This window comes from Protopterus annectens, chromosome 11.part0 (assembly GCF_019279795.1).
Source record: "Protopterus annectens isolate FY-2018-M chromosome 11.part0, PAN1.0, whole genome shotgun sequence".
NCBI lineage: Eukaryota > Metazoa > Chordata > Ceratodontiformes > Protopteridae > Protopterus > Protopterus annectens.
Window position 1 is genome coordinate 1114739252 of NC_056745.1, and position 26654 is coordinate 1114765905.

At 40.3% G+C, this 26654-nt stretch overlaps 1 protein-coding gene across 1 annotated transcript in view; it reads right to left on the bottom strand.

Moving 5' to 3' along the window:
- The window catches only part of LOC122815724 (pseudouridine-metabolizing bifunctional protein C1861.05-like), an 871888-nt gene that overhangs the window by 722115 nt on the left and 123119 nt on the right, over positions 1 to 26654 (bottom strand). The window contains exon 4 of the mRNA XM_044088476.1: positions 4304 to 4415. Within this exon, the coding sequence (XP_043944411.1) occupies positions 4304 to 4415 (112 nt within the window). The remainder of the gene's footprint in view (positions 1 to 4303; positions 4416 to 26654) is intronic.

Here is a 26654-nt window from a genome sequence, read left to right on the forward strand (position 1 = left end):
AGTACATGCCAGAGCCCCTTGACCCATAGGAACAGCCATGACTGTTCTGTCTTCCTGCCCATTAAACCAAGTGTCACTTCCCTGATTTCAGGTCTCTGCTGGATCTCTATCAGAGAGATATCCAGCATGGACCATTTCCCCCTACCCTGGTAGGCAAACCCATTTTCCTTATCAGCACCATCAGTACTTTGATCATCTGGGCTGTAGTCAGTGCATTATCCCTGCATACCACCTGACTGGCACAAAAGCGGGATTATTTTTCAGTAAAAAAATAAAGAGCTGGGGAAGCTTAGAATTAATGGAATGTATTTTAATAAACTGAAGATAAGGCACTATGTACTGTGCAGCAGAATGGAAATGTTGTAATAAAATTGGAAGAAAGGGAGGGCCATTTAAGAAAATAAAGAAAATCATCCATTTCTGAAAAAAATTGAATTTCATTTAAGTATTATTTAAGAATTCCTAAATTATATATCAGGGGTTTGTATGTTGATGAATAAAATGGAGAAATAACTGGTGCAGTTTTCTGGGTTGGGTTAAAGACTAAACCTTGTTCAAAGAGGAATTATTTCTAATATGTTAAGGCAAAGTGATGTAGGTTCATTACACCCAAGAGTTCATCTGGCTTCTTTTTGTATTTGTTATATCTCAAAGATGGTTAAAAGTCAATAGGGTGGAATACTTGCACAGATTTTAAGGATAAAATATGAGGAAATATGGGATGAAATGTGTAAGGGGAAAAGGAAGACAAGAAAATTAATTACGAATACAGATTTTTGGGATAGACAAAATGTGTAGAAGGTGATGGTTAATCCTTGACAGAAAAATAGGAAAAATTGGAATTATAATAATAATAATATGGAAAAATCATTCTGGGTGGTTAGTTGGGAGATTGTGAGGGAAGAACAACGTGGGCTGTTTATTGAAGATGAGAAAGATCTAACAATTTGTTTGAAAGTCAGATATTACGTGGTGACACTCCTTGGGTAACCTTCCTGTTAAATCAGAGATGATGAGGATGATCATCATCATCATCATCATCATCTTCTTTTGGCTGTTCCCATTAGGGGTCACCACAGCAGATCACCTGTTTCCATTTCTTCCTGTCCTCTGCATCTTGCTCTGTCACACCAACCACCTACATGTCCTCTCTCACCACATCCATAAACATTATCTTAGGCCTTAAATCAGAGATGATATATAAACAAAAAGAAGAGAGGTTGATAAAGTATGGATTTATAGTTGGGGAGACAATTTTGCATATTTTCAAGGAGTGTAAGAAGTTAAGATTCTGGGAGTATTTTAAAGGATATTAATTTAGACATAACAACATGTGCTCTAGAACTCAGAAAGAAGATCACCACTCATAGTAATTGCCTACCACATGTATGTCAATTACTGTAATGGTAAGAAAATATGGTTTAAAGACAGCTACGGCCACAATAAAAAGGCTTCATTATTGGCTCAATAGTTTGGTCAGACCTGATGGTGGCATTGTTTTTCCCAGCAGCTCATGCACTGCATTAGCAAAAGTAGCCCCCCACACTGTCATGCATTCACTCACACACACACACACACACACACACACACACACACACACACACACACACACACACACACACACACACACACACGTCTGCTTCTAAATCTCGTAGCCCATATTGCCGGACAACAATAACAAAACAATCACAATCCCATTCATCAGATTTTTAACATAATAAGTAAACGCTTGGCCAACTGGAACTCATACTGAGTCCAACATGCCCTGTTCACCACTGTAATGTGATCCTGAAGGTGGTATATTTATTTAGGGGGGTGTGGGGGACGTAGCCCCCACCTAGGTGAGTTTTGCTTACCTCAGCATGAGTTTTGGTACAGTTGGCCAAGTGTTTACTTACCATACTAAAAATCCGACATTTGGGATTGTGACATTTCATTATTGTTGCCTCAGGATTTTTGCAGTTGGTAATATGGGCTATGAGCCTTAGAAGTAGATATGCACACACACACACACACACACACACACACACACACACACACACACACACACACACACACACACACAAACTCTCCCAGACTCCTCCCTTCACACACAGACACTCACTTATCAACAAACAAGCCCCTCCCCACAACTGATTACAGACAAACACCCATTCACCTACTTGTAGACTCCATCACACACACAGGCGCACATCCAGACTCTTGATTAACTACCTAACCAACCTTAGTGAGACCACTCAGGCAGACAGAGACACACACATTAATGCAGCTTCATTCATACCCCTGCAAACATGTACACCCACCTCCACACACATACACAGATTAACTCCCTCGCCACCATGTCTTTGTTGAATTTAACTGCACTGCAACTGCTTTCATAGATAGGAGTGAAAAGTATGACCACATCTTTGAACATATTGCACTTCTTCCTGGAAAAGAAATATTATACTGCTAAGTAATTCACTGAATCTCTTGGCATCATAAACTGGGAGCTGCTAGTATTTCCAGAGAAGAACACGTTTAATTAGCATTAGTCACTGCCATATGTTGCCACATTAGCATGCAACTTTGCCAGTGAGACTGACCTTCATGTTGAAGCCCTGACAAGTGCAAAACCTCAGCTGTAGGGCAATTTAAAAATCAGAAAGGCTGACCACGAGGAGGTAAAATGGCTGTGTTAAGGCTTTCCCCCCATGGCAAGTCTTTTTGAATCCCAACTATTTATGATAGAGTTAGGAAGGAGAGGAATTGTATGACATCTTTGGTCTTTCTGGCAGCAAAGATGTGCCAAATTATTGTATAATAAACAGTGGAATATAAAAGTGATGTTAAAGAAAATAACATTTTGCTAATGGCAGAAAGTGCAGGGCAGTAAAAGTAAAAGTGACTGTATTGTTTAAAATTATACAAATATGCATACAGATGTATGTAAATAAATGTTTACAGTTAGTTTACTTTTAGTATCAATAAGATCTTTTTAAGTTTAGATTTTAATAAATAACTCCTGTTTTTGATGTGTCATAGACATTTTTATAACCGTTTCTGTCTTGGAGATGCTCTATCCTTTATACAAGTTTAGGGTACTAAAGTATGAACTTTCCTTTTAACTTTCAATTAATTTGAGGAACTGAGTTGTATGTTAGTGGTCTTTTGAGAAATACTATGACATCAAATGTTGCAATTCTGGCTTTGCAGGGTGGACATGAAGAGAAACCATTCTGTCACTTATGTCATACGGAGAGCCATATGCTACATACTAGGAGATAGTACCATTGCATTTACAAATTACCGTACCATTGCATTTACAAATTACCGTAAATGTGCATTCACATTCTAAGTCAACCCTGAGGAGGGAAGGTACCTAAACAGGGGAACAAAGAGGGTACAAGCGAGAAAAGGTGACCAGGCTACCTATACCAGAAAAAAGGACATGGAGGAAGGAAACTGTTACAACAGCAATAAATATATTTAAACATTTTTAATTATGGTGATTTGCTAACACTACCATAATTGCTATTGGGTCCAAAATTCTGGTCGGGACAAAACACTGTTATAAAGGGATTGCTTTCTGAACATTTAAAGTAAATACACAAACATGGAGGCATTTTCTTTTTGAGATTTCAGGCATTGAGCACAGCCACCTTAATGTGATCCCGTTTTGGATTTGATAGTTTAGTTACATTGTGATGTCCATCAGCAGGACTCTGCTTAAAAAAGGCACCAAAGGAGCAGCAAAGGCTTTAGCCAAGCATTTCTTAACTAAATTCCTAGAAAATCACCAGAAACGTGCACAATTACTGCAATAAAACGAAATAAATCATAAAAGTACTTATCCCAGGCCTTGTGCACCTGTTTTTATTAGTCAAATCTGGTGGAAAAATTGTCACAATCAGTAGCTTTGCAGATTAGCATGTAGCAACTTGTAATAAATCAAATAATGCGCTACAATATCATTATGTATATAGTTTGAAGGTTATGTAAAATTTCAAGATACGAAATTTCTCGAAACTTGTTTAAAAGATTTTTTATAGGAACTGGCATTTAAAATGAGATGCAGTCGTTCTTTAAAATACATAATAGATAGTCCTTTCACACTTCTAAAATTCATATTTTCATTTCATCTATTCCATTTTTCAAAAAGATCTAGAAGGCAATGTTTTCTTTACAAAATATATTTAAATATGATGAGCTTTGCTGAGCACTTCACAGACATGAACTGCATACTGGTTATATTAGTCGTGATATGTAAAACAATGCAGCTTTCAAAACAAAATATCAATGATAAAATATGAGTTTTTCTTACTGATTTCTGCACCACGATGAACTCCTCCAATTCCTCCAGTGACAAATACCCTGATTCCAGCCTTGTGAGCAGCTATCATTGTTGCAGATACTGTTGTACCACCACAAGCACCCTATGAGAAACAAAGATAATGCCATTATCAAAACTGGGACACAAGTCAACAACCCTAAAGAAAACGAGTACATAATTTGTGCTGTCCAATCAAAATGAAGATAAGATCCATGGTTATAACATATTCTAGTAATTACAAAACCTTTGTATTTATGATGGTCTCCAGTGACTCAATACAATGGTTTAATCAAGGAGAAGAACATGTTTTGGAGTATGGATATCTCTGAAATATCTTAAAATATTGATCAGTTTGATGTTCTTGTTAAGTAAACTACCAAGGCTATTTTTCAGCAGAGAAATGCAATTTAAAAAACACAGTGATGCAAAAAGAACTACAGTAACAGAGCAAGTATTCCCACTGGTACTAGACGTGAACAGGCCATAACTGCAACAATTTGCCAGCACAGCATTCTGATCCTCATGGCATAAAGATCTTTCTCATTTATTATACATCTTTTTTCATTATATATCCTGCATGCTTATATACACTACCTATATTAGCACTATTGTAAATTCCTAATTCTGTGTTAATTTCTAAGTACTTCTGGTATTTGATTTCTCTAATCCATCTACATCCCCTTTTGCCACATTTTTGCACACAGGTCAGGGTGTTATTTCAATAGTGACAATCATCTAGAGACAATGTTCACACCACTGGGTGGCTACTCCTGCCACAGTTGTTCTTCCATACCACACATACACACAAACTCATATCTATGTTCAATTTACAGTGTCCAATCTACCTACTGCATGTCTTTGAAATGCGGGAGTCTCTACAACAAACTCCATCTTATCTTTTATATTTTATATATAACTTGAGTACTTGCTTATCTGCAAGCTCTTTTTGTATTAAACTATACTTCACGTATCTTGTGTGAACTATTCTTACCAAGGCTGTGCCTGAAAACAGTCCTAAAAGGTTAGCCCAGTATCTTGGTAGACAAACTTAACCAAACAAACCTCTTAGCACAGGAATCAGGGACATAGGACCAAAATACAGACAGATTTTAAAAATTCTGCTTATAAACTTAGAAAGTTGCTAGAATAACAATGCAATTAGTTTAATTAGCTTGCATTTTTGAAAGGAAATGAAATCCAAGATTCATGTTTATTATTTATACACTGCAAATCTCAATAATTTGCCAGGAAAGGACACAATTTTATAAGGGACTGACCAAGAATATTAGGTAAAAATCTGGACATTCTGTGAAATTCTAGCCAGTGGAGAGGTATACCCTCCAGATCAGATGATGTATTTTAGAGCACAATACACTGTAAAGGTTTCCCAGTACATGTACTGTGCATAAAACCTGCACATCTAAAGTACTCATTATTTGTACAATTTATGATTCTAGTGTTTGGGCATTTACTATTATACCTTCAGAATTCTGGTCACTTGAACTCGTTATATGCACACCTCATCTATAGTAAGTGGAGCGTTCATGTTACAACCAGCTACAGCAGTCCCTCATGCACACACTCGCACGTTCATGATCCTGGTAATACTGGCGTTAGCTTACCAGAAATGAGAATCAACAGAACAAAAAGAGCTAAAACGATTTTTTATTTTTAAATGAAGGTGCCAGCTTGAAGGAAAAAGTGTACTTTACAACTTGCATATGTTGATTGGGTGTAAATACTTCCATTCCACCACAAATACATAACATCTCACTTTGAAGACAATGAGGTCTGAGACTTCACGTGTGTGTGTGTGTGTGTGTGTGTGTGTGTGTGTGTGTGTGTGTGTGTGTGTGTGTGTGTGTGTGTGTGTGTATGAGTTGCTTTCATGTCTGATTATGACATGTTTCTAAAACTGTGGATGAAAATGTACTAAAAATGATGAATGTATACTAAATCTATTGCTTCATACATTTTAGGTCTGTCAGGTTAGTTATCATGAAATCACTCATCTTTCAAGTTTCACAGCTCAGCACATGCATTTTATGAGGGCCCCACATGATATGTCTGTGAACATTGTGGTGGCCCTCCTACAAAATGGCACTATGTCACAGTATTTGGTCAGAGTCAGTACACAGTGCTTGGTCACAATCAGTACATAGTATTTGGTCAGAGTCAGTACACAGTGCTTGGTCAGAGTCAGTACACAGTGTTTGGTCAAAGTCAGTACACAGTGCTTGGTCACAATCAGTACACAGTGCTTGGTCACAATGAGGACACAATGTTTGGTCAGAGTGAGTACACACTGCTTGGTCACAATCAGTACACAGTGTTTGGTCAGAGTCAGTACACAGTACTTGGTCACAATGAGGACACAGTGTTTGGTCAGAGTCAGTACATAGTGCTTGGTCACAATCAGTACACAGTGTCTGGTCAGAGTCAGTACACAGTGCATGGTCACAATCAGTACACAGTGCTTGGTCATAATCAATGCACAGTGCTTGGTCAGAGTCAGTACACAGTGCTTGGTCACAATGAGGACACAGTATTTGGTCAGAGTGAGTACACACTGCTTGGTCACAATCAGTACACAGTGTTTGGTCAGAGTCAGTACACAGTGCTTGGTCACAATCAGTACACATTTCTTAGTCATAATCAATACACAGTGCTTGGTCAGAGTCAGTACACAGTGTTTGGTCAGTATCAGTACATAGTGCTTGGTCACAATCAGTACACAATGTCTGGTCAGAGTCAGTACACAGTGCTTGGTCACAATCAGTACACAGTGCTTGGTCAGAGTCAGTATTCAGTGCTTGGTCACAATGATGACACAGCATTTGGTCAGAGTGAGTACACACTGCTTGGTCAGAGTCAGTACACCGTGTTTGGTCAGAGTCAGTACACAATGCTTGGTCAGAGTCAGTATTCAGTGCTTGGTCACAATGAGGTCACAGCGTTTGGTCAGAGTGAGTACACACTGCTTGGTCAGAGTCAGTACACCGTGTTTGGTCAGAGTCAGTACACCGTGTTTGGTCAGAGTCAGTACACAATGCTTGGTCAGAGTCAGTACACAGTGCTTGGTTACAATCAGTACACACAATTCTAGTACTATAAACACCTGACTTAAAGAGACATGCTCTCAACATGAACTACTGAAGTGGAATGTCTATTTGCAAATGACCACTACATCAAAGTAGCTCATTTAATCTGTAATTTAGGCTTTAAATCAGTCTCTAAGAAATGACTGTTCAAATGGAGCAGTTGGCTGCACAGGTAAAGCAGAACCCAATAAACTAATGTTTACAAATGTTGCTGACAACTGCAAATTGGAATGGGTAGCTACCCTTCTGACACCCAAAAACTCCAATAAGGGTTTGGTAAGACTAGTACCAACAGTAATGACCCTGGGTTCACCATCAATGCCAAAAACTGCAGTGTTTTTGGAAATCTCTTGTTCCTCCCCAATTCCTATTATAGCAAGTATACTTCCATCAGACCTGACACAGATAGTACAAGTCTGGGCATGTATGTTAACAAGTAGCATATATTTTGATCACCATGTCTTGGTTGTACTTAAGAAATCTTTGAACTTGATGCATTTCATTTCTAGATCTTCTTCAGGTCCAAGAAAGCCATCGTTTCACTACATACACCCATGATTAGACTCATTATTAAATATAATGCCCCATTTGGAGTGCACTGTGTCTAACTTGAAGAACCACAAAGATTCCAAACCAAGTAAACTGAAAGACTATCCAGGGCCAGCCTTAAGTGAAATGACACACTAGGCAAAGATCTCCACAGCAGCCCCCACTGTGAACTGATACCCCCCATTGAACATCCCATGGTGTCTTCCCAGGTTGCTCCTATCCTGGCCTCCCCACACCATCTATATTACTTTTTTCTACCTTTCTCACATTTTGTCTTACTCCCTCTTTTTACCTGCATCTTTTCAACACATCCTAACTGGGCAAGACTGTACTGTAGTAATTGCAGAGGAAAAGAGCCAAATTAAGCCACAAATCTGGCATCTGCTAGGTCTCCAGAAGCCACTGGATTCTAGATGCTCTAAGGTGCATTTTAGAGTGTTTTTTAAAACCCCTTTAATGCAGTGATGGTCTGAACAAATATTATGACTAAGGAAAGAAATAAACACTCTTCAACATTGCTTATACTTGAATCCTTTCAACAAAACCTAGCTAGGGTGCTCCCTAAGAATTATGGAATCAGTAATCAAATAGTAGCTCACAACAAACTGGAAAGATAATTGTTTGTGAGGATACAGAAATCATATCTTGGAGCAGTGCCTGTCTCACTTCAGAAAAAGTCAAGACACAAATGTAAATGGCTGCTGTCAGATATATGCATGGCATGCCACTTTGCCTCTATCCTCTGACACCTTTTGGGTACCATTTTGATGTCAGACTGGGGAGAAACTGAAACAACAAATAGAACAGAGTAATGAATCTGTTGCTGTCAGGTGTATATCAGGCTTCTTTATCCCTATTCCCTATAAATATCCACCTGTATATGTGTCTCATATTTGATTGTGTGGAAAGTGAAAAACTAAGATTACAACAATGCATTCCAACTTGTTCCTCCTTAACACTTAACTGCTCCTACACTAGCTCTTGTGAGTAAAGTTAAAGAAATAATGACCACACTGCCTCCAGCCAAACACCAGCTATAGCATCCTTCTGTGTTTTGTGAAGAAAATTAAAGAAATAAAGACCATGTCATCCATAGCTCCTTATGAAAGCTACAGCACCAATCTGTGAATACCTCTGAGCAAGGCCAGTTTTAAACTAGGTGAGGTTCAGGACTGAGGAAACTACAAAGCCTGTGTCAAAATCCAGTAAAGCAAGTAAAAACAAGCAGGGTACTGAAAAATGACCAATAATCCAACAAAACAATACTTTGGTATGTAAAAACAGAACAAAGTGAATTTAAAGCTTATTCCACTAAAGCATACACATTCAAAACACAAACGCATTTAAACACTCAGCGTTTTAATGTCATCAGTAAAGACTTCATCAGATGACGAAAAATTTCTGTTTACCATTTATATAGCCTCAACTTTTAAAATAAACCAATCAAAACTGTGCAAATTTGCAAAAAATAAATAATTAATGATGCAATTAAAACCAATTCACCCTATTCTACTTTATATAAAATCTAAAATGTTAAAAAACACTTGTATTAAAACATGTTTTAAATATTATTGCGACTATAGCATAAAATGATTCAAAGCACATGAACATTGAATAAAACTCAAAACTTTACCATCTATGTAAAAAATGAAAGCCCCAACCTATGCCAATTTGGTATTAGTGAAATGGGAGGAGAAATACATTTTGAGATCTGAAAATTCAACTAACTGGACCCTCTATAAGAGATTTTTAGAGGACATAATAATTTTTGGACAGGGACCAGAGAAAAAGTTTGATGCATTTATGAGGAGTACAACCACCTTTTTAGATTTTACATACAATCTTTTGGAGGAACGTTTACAATATCTTAATGTGGAAATTTATAAATCTACAGGGAAATTTGAGTCTAAGATTTTTAGAAAGCCCACTTTTTGTAATTCCTTCCTCCATTATAACAGTGCCCACCTTCCTCATTACAAAAGGAACATAGTAAAAGGTCAGTATGTTTGGGGGAGCCGGATGACATCCTTAGAAGAAGACTTTAAGAAGGGATCTGGGGTGTTGAAAGGTTTCTTCATGGAAATGGGTTATCCGGCCAATTTAGTGAATGGGGTTATGGCTGAAATAAATGTTGGTAGACAGAACAAATTTAAGCCTATTTTGGGAGAATGTATAAATGAACAGGAAAATATAGTAACTAGTCATGGGCATGGTTATGGTGGAGCTGTGGTGCTAGAATATAATGCTTTAGCAGGACCCACAAAGAGAATTATTAGTTCCGAATGGAATAGATTTGTATCTATTTCGGACTTGGAAAAGTTACCAAAAGAGCGCTTGAAATTTGTATATAAAAATTCGCAGAGTTTGATATTTTAGAAAGTGATGGCAAGGACCAAGGGATAAAAAAAAGAGGAAAGGAACATATAAATGTGGGCACTGCTCCCAATGTGGAAACATTGCGAATGTTGATAAGGTTTTCATTGAGAGCAGGAATAAGTGGATTGTAGGGTCTAACTATTACAATTGTGAGTCTATGCGGATAGTTTACCTTGCAACTTGTGTAGAATGTAGATCCTTCTATACTGGAAAGACTGAACGTAAGTTAAAGAGAAGGATCTATGAACACAAGTATGACATTTTGAATAAAAAGGAGACTAATGCCCTATACAAACACACCAAAGAATGTCACAAGGCAGATTTCATGCTTTTTGTAGTGGAACAAGTGAAGAGGGAAACCAGGGGTAGATTATGGGAATAGAAAATAGAGTTTAGAGAGTTATGGTGGCAAATCACTCTGGAAGCAGCAAACAGCCCAGGTTTAAATAACATATCCATAGCTCTACTATTAAAAATGAGGTCTGCCACATTAGTTTAGTGAAGTTATTCCCTACTATCTCCACTAGAGGCTATTCTAGCATCAACATTAACCAAGCAATATGAAGGAGATTTTTATTCTTTATATAGATTGTAAAGCTTTTATTTTTTACATAGATGGTAAAGTTTTGAGTTTTATTCAATGTTCATGTGCTTTGAATCATTTTATGCTATATTCACGATAATATTTAAGACATTTAATACAAGTGGTTTTTAACATTTTAGATTTTATATAAAGTAGAATAGGGTGAATTGGTTTTAATTGCATCACTAATTATTTATTTTTTTGCAAATTTGCACAGTTTTAATTGGTTTATTTTAACAGTTGAGGCTATATAAAAGGTAAACAGAAATTTTTTGTTATCTGATGAAATCTTTACTGATGAGATGAAAACGTTGAGTGTTTAAATGCGTTTATATGTTTTGAAGGTGTACAGTGCGTGCTTTAGTGGAATAAACTCTTATACTGCTTTAAATTCACTTTGTTCCATTTTTACATACCAAGGTACTGTTTTGTTGGATTATTGGTCATTTTTCAGTACCCTGCTCGTTTTTACTTGCCTTACTGGTTTTCCTGGGGTCGAGGAGGTATGGAAAACGTTAACCAGACTGAGGATAGAGCTGGGCAGGACAAGGTAGGCCAGACGCGAAAGCTGATAGGCCAATTAACTGAGTTGACTGACTTGCTGACTCCGTCAAGCCAATCCATGGTTTCATTGTGCCTGGCAGTTCAAAATCAACGCCACCAAGGAGGATGAACTGTTATTCAGCAGAGACAACTCAGGAATAATGGCGGTGACGTTTTGGGCAGCAAACAAGCAGAATTTAGGGGTCGGAATGGAGAAACAGAGTTATTTTGATTTTCAACAAACCCCATTGGTTTTAAGGGGTGGAAATGTGGAACAAACTGTGGTCAATGGAGGAACATCGCAAATTGTACCTGGACAATGCCAACAACTTGAAACAGCAGCAATGGCAAGTAACATTATTAGAAATGACTAAAGAAACTAAAGACTGGTTGCAGACTAAATATTCCTTTAAATTTAAAGACAATGTGACTGTAAAGACTGGTACTACTGATTTTTTTAATGTTAAAGTAAAATGTCTAGACTTATGTTAAAATTCAAGACATTGGACATTGAAAATGGGTTTTTAAGAGAATGGATTGCTAATGAAATAGTCCCTAAAGGACTATGTGTATGGAAATATCCTAACAATGTACAGATAGGTAGTGCCTTTCACAATGAATTGTTAGATGTTTTTAACAACTGTGGTCTTGAAATTTTGAAAACCATTATTAAGGAGAAATTGAGGAACTGGATTAGTGTATTAAAGATGACTTGATATTTACCATAAAGGAGGAAAAAGAAAAGTATTTTAATGTTAGGTTAAAAATTGATATGAAATGTGAAAAAATGGTTCAAAGAAAGTTAAAAAAGTTTGAACGTGACTCTAAAGAATATAAAAGTAACACTTGTTACCCTAAACCAAGAAGTTATAGGCAGAAAGAAGGTGGTTACCCCATAGAGCAACCTTTAAATAACAATGGGGGGCATCACGAAAGGGAAAATGATAATATAAATGAAGAGGTGGGTGACTTGGAGGATCTTGGTGAATATCCACCCTTACGTAGGTCAGAAAGGTTAATGAAAAAAACAGGGTACCAACAGCAACAACATTTTTATTGGAGGGGGGAGATACTAACATTAGGTTGTATACCCCATACCCATGTCAACCTTTGTGAAGTTAGTGATGAAAATTGTAGACATACATTGGAAGGTTTTTGTGTATATAACTTAAGTAAGGTGACACTAGTTAGGGAGCATTTCAACTTATTATGTAAGGGTTTAAAATACATTCCCCAAAAAAAAGGTGATCTCACGAAGGCATTAATGGACATAAAACTGTTCACTAGAAAGATCAACCTGGGGTTGATTCTTCCCTCTAATATTATACAAACAGATATGGGATTGAGGCGAAGGAGTACATATAATCCACCTATGCACCCCCGAAAGTAGTTGAAAAAGAAACACAAAGTGTTTTTGGTAAGGTTAGATATAGGGCAAATCTGACTAATAAAGAGAAAGAGGTGTTAATGGATTTATAGGCCAACACTGATGTTTGTGTCATGAAGCCCGATAGGGGGGTTGGGGTGGTAATGATGGATAATATTATATACGAGGGGAAGATGAACCAAATCTTGAGGGGTGATGCAAAATATGTAAGTCTGTCAAAAAACGAGGTAAATATTGCTTATAGTAAAATTGATGTCACACTAGAAGATATGTCCATGCAAGGTTTAATTGATGGTAAAACATTAAAATTCTTGAAAGTGGATAAGCCAAGGATACCTTCCATGTTTGGGATTCTTAAAACCCACAAGGATTGTACTGATCCCCCACTAAGACCTATTGTTTCGGCGGAAGGGGCTAAGACCCTTCCATTAGCAAAATATGTGGAAAATAAACTTAAAAGATTATGGATAAAAAGGAAAGCTATCCTGAAAGATTCATGGGACTTTCTGAGGGAAATGAAACAAGATTTGTACCAGGAAAATGTATTATTTATCACAATTGCTGTGATACATTTATTTTCTAGTATTCCTTATGAAGAGGGTATGAATATGGTAGAAGAAATAATTTTTGAAGATGCTAAAATGAGCTATAGTGAGAAATTGACATGTTTAAGGTCATTAGAATTAGTGTTGAAAAATAATTTCATATTTTTTAAAGGAGAATTCTACCAACAAGTTTAGGGTGTGGCGATGGGCGCAGCTTGTGCCCCCAACCTATGCCAATTTGATATTAGCAAAATGGGAGGAGAACTACATTTTGAAATCTGAATATTTAACTAACTGGACCCTCTTTAAGAGATTTTTAGATGACATAGTAATTTTGTGGACAGGGACCAGAGAAAAGTTTGATGAATTTATGGGCTATATGAGGAGTACAACCACCTTTTTAGATTTTACATACAATCTTTCAGAGGAACGTTTACAATATCTGGATGTGGAAATTTATAAATCTACAGGGAAATTTGAGTCTAAGATTTTTAGAAAGCCCACTTTTTGTAACTCCTTCCTGCATTATAACAGTGCCCACCTTCCTCGTTACAAAAGGAACATAGTAAAAGGTCAGTATGTTTGGGGGAGCCGGATGACATCCTTAGAAGAAGACTTTAAGAAGGGATCTGGGGTGTTGAAAGGTTTCTTCATGGAAATGGGTTATCCGGCCAATTTAATGAATGGGGTTATGGCTGAAATAAATGTTGGTAGACAGAACAAATTTAAGTCTATTTTGGGAGAATGTATAAATGAACAGGAAAATATAGTAACTAGTCATGGGCATGGTTATGGTGGAGCTGTGGTGCTAGAATATAATGCTTTAGCAGGACCCACAAAGAGAATTATTAGTTCCGAATGGAATAGATTTGTATGCATTTCGGACTTGGAAAAGTTACCAAAAGAGCCCTTGAAATTTGTATATAAAAATTTGCAGAGTTTGAAGAATATTTTAGAAGGTGATGGCAAGAACCAAGGGATAAATAAAAAGAGGAAAGGAACATATAAATGTGGGCACTGCTCCCAATGTGGAAACATTGTGAAATTTGATAAGGTTTTCATTGAGAGCAGGAATAAGTGGATTGTAGGGTCTAACTATTATAATTATGAGTCTATGGGGATAGTTTACCTTCCAACTTGTGTGGAATGTAGATCCTTCTATATTGGAAAGACTGCACGCAAGTTAAAGAGAAGGATCTATGAACACAAGTATGACATTTTGAATAAAAAGGAGACTAATGCCCTATACAAACACACCAAAGAATGTCACAAGGCAGATTTCATGGTTTTTGTAGTGGAACAAGTGAAGAGGGAAACCAGGGGTGGATTATGGGAAGAGAAAAAGAGTTATGGTGGCAAATCACTCTGGAACACCCCAGGTTTACATGATAACATATCCATAGCCCCACTATTAAAAAAAGAGGTCTGACAAGTTATAAAGTGTTTTAGTGAAGTTATTCCCTAATATGTCCACTAGAGGGTAATCTAGCATCAACATTAACCAAGCAATATGAAGGAGATTTTTATTCTTTATAGAGATTGTAATGCTTTCATTTTTTACATAGTTGGTAAAGTTTTGAGTTTTATTCAATGTTCATGTGCTTTGAATCATGTTATGCTATATTCACAATATTTAAAACATGTTTTATTTAATACAAGTGGTTTTTAACATTTTAAATTTTATATAAAGTAGAATAGGGTGAATTGGTTTTAATTGTATCAATTATTTATTTCTTGCAAATTTGCACAGTTTTGGTTGGTTTATTTTAAAAGGTGAGGCTATATAAATGGTAAACAGAATTTTTTTGTCATCTGATGAAGTCTTTACTGATGAGACGAAAACACTGAGTGTTTAAATGCATTTATGTGTTTTGAACGTGTACAGTGCGTGCTTTAGTGGAATAAACTCATACTGCTTTAAATTCACTTTGTTCCATTTTTACATATCAAGGTACTGTTTTGTTGGATTACTGTGTCAAAATCCACCTATACAGTTAGGGTCTTAGAGGTTGCCAAGTCCCCAGAAGATCTAAGGACCTGGCTCTTCTGTGATGTATTTTATGCCTTATTTTTGCAAGATAATGACATGTTTTTAAAACACACATGTATGCTTACCTACAGGCAAATGGAAAGAATGACAATTCTTCTATGTAATGTCTTGGGAGTGTTAAAGGAACCCAGTGCACATGGATAAATACAAACAGAAATAGGGAAGACATACAGACTCTCCAGAAGAAGTCACAACCAAGAACTCAATCAGAGGCATGCAATATAAAATGACAATGCTACTAATTGCAACACTGTGTCACTAATCAAGGACTGTCATACACACATCCAGCTCCTGCCAGACCACCAAAGACCTCCACTTATGTGCTCGTGATAGAAGGTGAAAGAAATTATGGCCAAGTTGTTATTAAATACACTGCACCCCAATACATTCTCACACACACTCATACATGCACATACATGCACACACGCACTCAGACACACTGTCACTCACACACAAACACACACACATACTCTCTCTCACACACACACAAGCTCTCACACACACACTCACAAACACTCTCTAACACACACACACTCTCTCTAACAAACACACACACATTCTCTCTCACTAACACACACAAACAGGCGCAATCGAACACACACACACACACACTCTCTCTCTAACACACACATAAACAGGCTCAATCACACACACATTTTCATACACACTCCCCTACACACACTGTCTCACACACAAATACGCACTCCCTCACTCACATACACATACACGCTCTCTCACTCACACACACACACACTCTCTCTCACAAACACACACACACTCCCTCTCACAAATATACATACACAAGCTCCTTCACACACAAACATACATGAACAAGGTCCTTCACACACAAACATACATACACAAGCTCCTTCACACACACACACACACACACACACACACACACACACACACACAAGTTCTTTCACACACGTACATACGCTCCCAGACGCACATACTCTCATACATACACAAGCTCCTTCACACACAAAAATACACAAGTTCCTTCACACACATACATACGTAAGCTCCTTCACACACATACAAACATATGCTCCCTCACGCACATACTCTCACACTCACACATACACACACACACACTCACACATACACACTCACACTCAGATGCACATTATCACTCACACACACTCACTCTCTCACACACACACATACACTTTTATACACACGTGCTCTCACACGCACGTGCTCTCACACACACTATCTTACACACACTCTCTTACACACACACTATCTCCCTCTCACACACATACACTCCTTCATACACATACACACCCTTCCTCACGCACATGCAAACACATGGTCCCTCATGCACACACTCTGACGCACACATACACACAATCTCACGCAAACAAACACGTGCTCCCTCACACACACAAACATACACACTCCCAAACTCTCACACACACATAAGTACAAACTCTCTCTCTCACACACACTCTCACACACACATACACAAACACACACACACTGTTGCACACACACTCTCTCACACACATGTTCCAACATTGTAAAGTGTCTCTCTCACACACACACACTTTCTCACACACATGCTCCCACATCACAGACTGTCTCACACACAGATACACACACTCTCTTACACTCGCACACTCACTCACACACACACACTCATGCATACATGCACACACACACACTCACACACGCATACACGCACACACACTCACTCACACACACACACTCATGCATACACGCACACACACATGCACGCATACACACACACGCACGCATACACACACACTCACGCATACACACACACTCACGCATACACACACACTCACGCATACACGCACACTCATGCATTCACGCACACTCATGCATTCACGCATACACACACACACACACACGCATATACACACACACCCACGCATATACACACACACCCACGCATACACACACACATACACACACACACACACACACACACACACATACACAAACACACACACCCACTCACGCATACACAAACACAAACACCCACTCACACATGCACTCACGCATACACACACACACACACACACACACTCGCGCATACATACACACACACTCACGCATACACACACAGGCATACACACACACACACACTCACACATACACACACACACTCACGCATACACACACACTCACGCATACACACACACACTCACGCACACACACACACACTCACGCACACACACACACACACTCACACACACACACACACACACACACACACTCACGCACACACACACACACTCACGCACACACTCACACATACACACACACACTCGCACTCACACATACACACACACACTCGCACATACACACACACGCATATATACACACTCACACTCACGCATACACACACACACACACACACACACACACACACTTCACAGAGACACACTTATGCACACATATGCATGTATATTCTCTCTCACACACACACACACACACACACACACACACACACACACACACACACACACACACACACATACAGTACATACACACTCTCGGGCACACAAACACTCTCAGTCTCACACACACAGAGTCGCACACACAGTCCCTCATGCACACACACTGTCTCACACACACTGTCTCATACACACACTCTTATAGGTTCATAGGTGTGTGTACTAGGCTAATGGCCCTAGGGCCTTCACAAGCCTAGACATAGGATTACCCTGGCATAGTGCCACCTGATCTTAGTTCCCAGTGCCTCTGTCGAGTAGAGCTACTGGAGTTATCTCCGCGGTGAATTTTCTGTTTCCCATCCACTCATCAAGATTTCTCTTGAAGAGGGTCAGCGAGGTGCTCTGCTTGACATGTATGAGAAGTCTGTCATAGCATGGGCAGTCTCTGGGTTATGAACCTGTCCCTCCAACATGTTCTGTTAAATGTGGTAATGCGGTTGAGGTCTCTGGAGCATGTGGTGTGAAGTGATTGGGATTTCTTTAGATGTAGAATTTCTAACAGAACTGGGTCAAACATGGCTTTGTAAGTCAAGCAGAGATCACCTCTAAGTAGGCGATATGATACAGGGAATAGTTGGAGTTTTTTGAGTCTGTCCATATAGGACAAGTATTTATAGGTTCATAGGTAGGTACTAGGCTATCTGCCCAAGGGCATTTATAAGCCTAGCCAGAGTGTGTCAGCTTTCGCCGCCCCATTAATTAATTAACTGAGCCTCTGTCAAGAAGAGCCAATGAAGTGATCCCAGGGGTGTATTTTCTGTTACCCATCCACTCGTCAAGGTTTCTCTTGAAGAGTGTTAGTGAGGGGCTCTGCCTAATGTAGTTAGGAATTTTGTTCCAAAGCATGGGGAGTCTCTGTGACAGGAATCTATCCCTCTGGCATGTTCTATTTATTTTTATGGTGAGGTTTAGCTCACTAGAGCAAGTGGCTCGCAGTGACTTGGATTTCTTTAGGTGGAGCATGTCCAGCAATTCTGAGTTGGACATGGCTTTGTAAGTCAGGCAGAGATCACCTCTGAGTAAGCAATATGCCACTGAGTACAGCCAGAGTTTTTCCAGTCGGGCTGCATAGGACATAAGTTTGAGGCCAGTAATCCTCTTGGTGAGGTACTTTTGTGGTCTTTTCAGCTGTTGGAAGTGTCTTGTGAGGTACATCCCAAATGGGGCATTGTACTCTATGATGGGTCTGATGAGTGATGAGTAGAGGGGCACTATAACCTCTTTATTTCTAGATGTGAACCCTTTAGTAATTAATTGGGCTACATAGAAGGATTTTCGAACTACTTTGGCAATATGATTATCAAAGGAGAGATTGCTACCTACCTGGGTCCCCAGATCTCTTGTTACCTCTTCTGTATTAAGGGGGCTGCCACCTATGTTTTAATTCATGGGTGTTTTGTTTTTCCCAAATGGGATGACTATGCATTTTTTGGCATTTAGCTTGAGACCATGACTTTGACACCAGGTGTCCATCTCAGTAAGGCCCTTTTGGAGAATGTCCGTGTCAGCCTGAGAGTCAATTATGGCTCCCAGTTTGCAGTCATCGGCGAACTTGGTTAGCCATAGTCCTCCTGTGTTTGCCTGTACTTCTGAGAAGTATATGCCGAACAGTAGGGGTCCCAGGACCTAGCCTTTTGGGACATTACTTGTGACTGGATTAGAGTTGGACCTGGAGCCCACTATTCTTACCATGTGAGTTCTGTCTGTAAGCCAGTTGGCAACCCATCTCGTGACATAGGGGTTTATGTTCAGGCTGGTGAGTTTTTCTATAATTCCAGTGGGGAATGGTGTCAAAAGCACAGGCGAGGTCAGGGTAGGCTGTGTGAACCACCTTCCCCTCATATATGGCCTTGGTGACTGTCTCGATGAAGTCAACCAAGTTTAGTAGGCATGATCTGCCCTTAAAGCCGAACTGGGTCTAGTCAAATGTTTGGAGGTTCCCAATGTCTTTGTTAATGAGTTCCATGATGATGCACTCCATAGCCTTGCAGACCAGGCTAGTCAGGCTTATGGGGCGATAGTTACCAGGGTCAGTTGTGGCCCCTCCTTTGTGGAGTAGAATAACCATTGCTGTGCACCATTCTATGGGCACGTAGTCTGTGGAAAGGCTGAGGTTGAACAGTGTCTTTCCTTCTTGGGATTTGCTTTTTTTCTAAACTAATTTCCTCCTTCTATTGTATAGCCTGTTTATGGCAGGGATCCACCAGACTGGTTTCCTTCTCTTAGGGGAGTGAGTCTTGGTTTTGCTAGGGATGGCACGATCCATGCATCCTTGTAGGTGCTCAGAGTGCATTTGTAAAGATTCCTGCATCTTGGACACTTATCCTTTAGCATGGGGGGGTGGAAACTTACCACTGCTGTCTTAAGTAAGGTGAAGTTTGCTATAGAAAAGTTATTCACTGTGGTTTCCTTGGTTGGGGGTGGTGGTGTGGTGTGGACATCCAGAGTGATTAGTTTTTGGTCTGATCTAACCAGTGACGGATTGACCTCCGGTGCTGAACCCCTTTCGCCCATGTTGGTGATGTCCAGGTCCAATATATTTTCACCTCTGGTAGGGGAGTTTACCAGCTGATCCAGGACATTTGAGCTGATAAATTCCAGGAAGCACTGGACCTGGGAGTTTGTACTTGAGTAGTTTTCCCAGTTAACAGTAGAGTAATTGAAATCGCCCAATATCAGGGTGTTTGATAGGATCTTCATGTTTTCCAGTGTCTCCAGAAAGGCAGAGTGGTGTTTCTTGGTCATGGAGGGTGATCAGTACACAGTGTCTGCATTGCAGATTTGCCCAATGTTAGTTGCACATGGATGATCTCAGAGGTATCATGCTACGCTACTAACCTGGAGGTGTAGGTATCCTTGATGAATATGGATACACCCCCTCCTTTTGTGTTTTGGTCCATGTTCTGTGGCCAAAATATGTGGTATGAGTTGTAGCCTGGTAGTGCTGGGGTGCTCTGTGGAGCCTTGAACCAGGTTCCAATTACTGCACAGATGTCAACATTCTCCATACTGAGGAGTGCTTTGAGCATGTGCATTTTGAGATTTAAACTCCTGGCGTTGAGTAGCATAACCCTCATTTTTTTATTTGTGCTGTTTACAGAGGTGGGTTTGACTTTTTGCCAGAGATGGCCTGCACCTGTCACCCCTGGGATTCCGGATACTGGCTAAGGTTCTTGCCACCCCTATAGTGCCTTTTTTAGGCAAGGTTCAAATGACAAATTCACCACCGTAACAGGAACAGGCAAGCAAAAACTGAGGGTGATGCTACTCAATGCTAGAAGTCTAAATCTCAAAATGCACTCCTTGAGGCACTCCTTAAAATGGAGAACATCAATATCTGTGCAGTGAGTGAGACCTGGTTCAAGGCTCCAGAGAGCACCCCTGCACTACCAGGCTATAACTTATACCACACTTTTCGGCCATGTAACCTGGACCAGAACACCAAAGGTGGAGGTGTGTCCATATTCATTAAGGATATCTACACCTCCAGGCTAGTTGCTCAGCATAATGCAGCCGAGGTTATCCAAGTGCAACTAACTCTGGGCAAAATTGCAATCCAAATTGTAGCATGCTACAGATCACCCACCATGCTCCAGGATTCCCACTCCTCTTTTCTTGATATACTGGAAAATATTAGGGTTCAAACAAACACCCTAATAATGGGCGATTTCAACTACCCCACCATTAACTGGGAAAACTACTCATGTACCAACTCCTTCACTCAATGCTTTCTGGAATTCATAAACTCCAATGCCCTGGATCAACTTATCCAAACCCCCACCAGGGGCAACAATATCCTAGATCTAGTCATTACCAACATGAGTGAATGGTGTTCCACACCTGAAGTCAACGTCTCATTGGTTCGATCCGACCATAAGCTAATTACCCTAGATATCCACATCCTGCCCCCACCCCCCATTAAGGAAACCATGGTAAAAAAATTTCTCCAAAGCCAACTTCATGCTTTTTAAGACAGAAGTGGTGAACTTCATGACACCCATGCAGATGGACAATACAGTTACGACTACTGAATCCTACACAATTGCACTTTATAATCACTTACATGAGTGCATGGATCATGCTATCCCAAACAGAACCAAGAAGCTATCCTCCAAAAAAAGGAAGCCAATCTGGTGGTCCCCTGCCATAAACAAACTGTAAAACAGAAGGAAGAAACTGTTGCAAAAGAGAGTAAAATCCCACGAGTGGAGGAGCTCCCTGGTGAGCCTCAGTAAGAAGCTGCGATCCCTGATAAAATCCTCCAAAGCTAGTTACGAAAACAAAATCGTTACTGATTCTAAAGACAACCACAAAGCATTCTATAGCTATGTCAAGAATCTCAATGGCAACACTCAGATCTGCTCTGAGTTACAGCACAATGGCACTAAATATACAGACCCAACTGATATTGCCAACATCCTGGCAGATAGGTTCAGTGCTAACTTTACCCCCCTCTCACCTAAAGAGCCCATCTCTATACCAGAAGAATGCAAAGTTCCTGTAATCATGGCTGCACAGGTAAAAACCACACTCTCCAAAGCCAGGAACACAGCATCCATGGGACCAGACAACATCCCAGGCTGCGTTCTACATGAACTACAGAACTAACTGGCACCCCACCTAAGTACCATGTTCAATCATAGCCTCACCTCAGGCTTTGTGCCTGCTGAATGGCGCACAGCGACGGTTATCCCACTCCACAAGGGGGGGAGCCACCACGGACCCCGGGACCTACCGCCCCATTAGCCTGATGAGCCTGGTCTGCAAGGCCATGGAACGTATCATCATGGAAATTATAAACAAAGACATTGGTAATCTCCAAACTCTGGACCCCACCCAGTTCAGGTTTGTAAAAGGCAGATCATGTCTCCTAAACCTGATAGACTTCTTTGAAGCAGTCACCAAAGCCGTAGACAAGGGTACGGTGGTTCACACAGCATATCTAGATCTTGCCAAGGCTTTCCATACCATCCCCCACTCTGGAATTATAGATAAACTCACTAAACTAGGTATAAATCCCTATGTCACAAGATGGGTTGCCAGCTGGCTCACTAACAGAACCCACACTGTGAAAGTAGCAGACTCCAAATCCTACTTCAGACCAGTGACAAGTGGAGTACCACAGGGTTCAGTCCTGGGTCCTCTCCTGTTTGGTATCTACTTTTCCGAAGTACAGGCTAACACAGAAAGTCTTTGGCTAATGAAGTTCATAGATGACTGCAAACTAGGAGCCATAATCGAAACTAACGATGTGGACATCCTACAAAAGGGCCTCAGTGAGACAGATGCCTGGTGTCAAAGCCATGGCCTCAAGCTCAATGCCAAAAAATGCACTGTCACCCCCTTTGGTAAAAACTCTGTACCCATGAACTACAACATAGGCGGTAGTATACTTAACACCGAAAGTGTGGTAAGAGACCTTGTGACACAGGTGGACAGTAGTCTCTCCTTTTATAATCACATCACCACAGTAGTCAGGAAATCCTTCTACGTGGCACACCTCATCACAAAAGGTTTCTCATCAAGAAACAAAAAGGTCATTGTTCCCCTCTACTCATCACTCATTAGACCCATTATAGAGTGCAACGCCCATTTTGGTATGTACCTCACAAGACATCTACAACAACTGGAAAGGCCACAGAAATACCTCACAAAGAGGATTGCCGGCCTCAAACAGATGCCCTACGCAGACCGTCTCAAAAAACTCCAGCTTTACTCCGTTGCATATCGCCTACTCAGAGGTGATCTCTGCCTAACATACAAAACCATGTCAAAGTCAGAGCTGTTGAACATGCTCCACTTAAAGAAATCCCAATCCCTCAGAGCTATACGCTCTAGGGACCTAAACCTTGTCACCACAATAAACAGAACATGCCGGAGGGATAGATTCCTGTCCCAGACACTTCCCATACTCTGGAATAAACTACCTATCTATATCAAACAAAGCTCCTCATTAGCACTCTTCAAGAAAAATCTTGATGATTGGATGGGAAAAAGGAAATTCACCCCGGGGATCACCTCTGTGGCACTGCTCGACAGTGGCACAGGAAAATAATTTTCTTGGGTGGCAAAAGCCAGGGTACCTTTTTGGCTGGGCTTGTATAGGCCCCAGGGCCGAAAGTCTAGTACCTACCTATGAACCTATGAGCCTTGCCTAAAAAAGGCACTATGGGGGCAGCAAGATCCTTGGCCAATATTCGAAAGCCTTGGGGTGACAGGTGCAAGCCATCTCTTGCAAAGCAACAAGGCTTGTTGATTATGTCATCCCAGGCTGACGGACACTGGATCCCCTTTGAATGATGCCAGAAGCTTAGCCAATTGTTGAAACTGATAATTTTTTCGTTATACTGCGGTATCATTCTTGGTGAGGGCAGGATGCTACTCAGGGTCAGGGTCATACCCGCCTAGGCTACATGATCAGAGAGCTCTTCCATGTCTCTTTTCATGTAGTCCAGGGAAGTACATCTCAGGTCATTCACACCAACATGAACAATGACAGAGTCATATTTGTACTTGTTCCTGAGTGACCTGAGTGCTTGTGTTATGTGGCGGATTCTGGCTCTCGAGAGGCAGCTAACAGTAACCATCTCCTTGTCCAGCTTAGTGAGTGGGATGTCAGTGTGCCCAACTATAGAGTCGCCTATTACTAGTGTGTTAGGTATGTTATTTCACCTTAAGGGCTGTGATTGTGTGGCACACTGATTTTGTGTTTTATGTGTTGTCGGGTTTATGATGGGAGGTGCAGGTTTTTTGGGTGTCTGCTTTGGAGGTCTCTGATGCTTTTGCAGGTTTTTATTTAGAGTCTCTGAGTATGATTTTGTGTATTTATGTGTATTTTTTGCCAGTGCTGGTTTAGTATGTCTATGTGAGGTTGGAGGTGTGGTGCAAGTGTTAAACTTCTCCTCATGACTGCCTGTTCCAGTCTTGGGTGGAGAGAGCATAGCCTCCAATTTAACTATTTAATTGCATATCTCGCATATGTTAATGTTTTGTGGTAGGAGGAGAGGGTTGTCTGTGTGCATGAGGCAGTTGTAAAATTGCCTCAGGATACCCAGGTTCACCAGCTGGACTGGAGAGTATACCTGAAATTGGTCATGCCTGAATAGTAGGGTGAGCTGCTTAGTCACTTGGTTGGTGAGGGGTGAATAATGAGCCTTGCCCCGCTGGGCAGTTATGTGTCGGGGTATATTAGTGCATGCTATTAGGTCTGAGCAAGTGCTGGACTGTAGGATGCTTTTTAAGTGCGTAGGTTGAGAGACTACTTTCAAGGGAAAAACTGAAGAGGAGACTTGGTGGAGCTGGGAATAATTTAGCCCTAGCAAACCGACACTGCCCAGACGTGCAAAACCATGTGAATGTGGTTTTTATAGCAGGTAAATGAAAGATATAGAAATTAGCCCAAAGTGGTCTATAAACTACTAACTTCTGGGCTAGAAACACTCTTCCAGGGACAGATGGCTGCTTAAAGCTCACTCTCTCACAGGTGAACAGAGAAACCTCCTTCTATCCAAATAAGGTATGGGCAACTCAGAAACTTGTAACACAGCCCTGAATTCATCACTAGCCTGAAAATTGGACTATACTAGCTTAGAAAGGTGGGAAACAAGGAAAACTTTTTTTTGAAAAGATAAGGCAAAAACAGTAAAAAATGCACTTAAAACAGCTTTAAATGACTACAAACTAAAAAAAATATACTTAAAACAGCTTTAGATGACTACAAGCAATCAGAAAAGGCTTTTAAACAAATTACCCAATTAACCAGTAAAAAATCTCAAAACTGAGCCCTGTTCCTGTAGTCTTCAATCAGACAAGTTCTAACTGCACACTCCTGCCACTAGGGTGCAGGGGAACCTTCTCCAGCAAAGAAGGCCTGGATTAGTGCTCAAGTTATACAAACAAAGCTAGATTCAGCAGGCCTAAATCTAGTTTATGCGACAGCAAACAAGGCACACCAATTTCAATAAGAAACAGTTCAAATATGCAGGCACTATGCCTCTAACCAGAAATTCCCAGCTCAGAAGAGCAGAATCCAGCCTCTCCTCCCACAAGAGTGCAGACTACAAACCTTCTTAATTAAAATGACTGGCCTTAAGCCAAAGTACTTAAATCAGAACTAATACACTTTTGGAATAACAGACACTGAGCCTTCAATCGGCAGTTCCCAACTTAGAAGGATGTAAGCTACCTGTCCTGCCACAACAGTGCAGACCACAAGCCTTCTTTATGTAAAACAACTGGTCTGAAGCCCAAGTGCTTAAACCAAAAGGCTTAGAATAATAGCTACACTTTAATCAGATTACTACCAAGCAGTAATAAATACAATTGAATACTTTTAAGAAGGCCTGGATTAGTGCTTAAGGCATAGGATCCTCTTTGTGAGGTACTTTTGCGGCCTCACCAGTTGTTGCAGGTGTCTAGTGAGGTACATGCCAAATGGGGCATTGTACTCAATGATTGGCCTAATGAGGGAAGAGTAGAGGGAGACAATGATCTCTTTCTTCCTGGATGCAAAACCCTTAGTAATGACATGTGCCACATAGAAGGACTTTCTGATCACAGTGGCAATGTGGTGATCAAAAGAGAGGTTGCTGTCAACCTGTGTTCCCAGATCTCTTATAACGCCTTCTGTGTTCAGTGGACTACCATCAATGTGGTAATTCACAGGAACCGGGTTTTTCCCAAAGGGGATGACGACACATTTTTTGCCATTGAGCTTAAG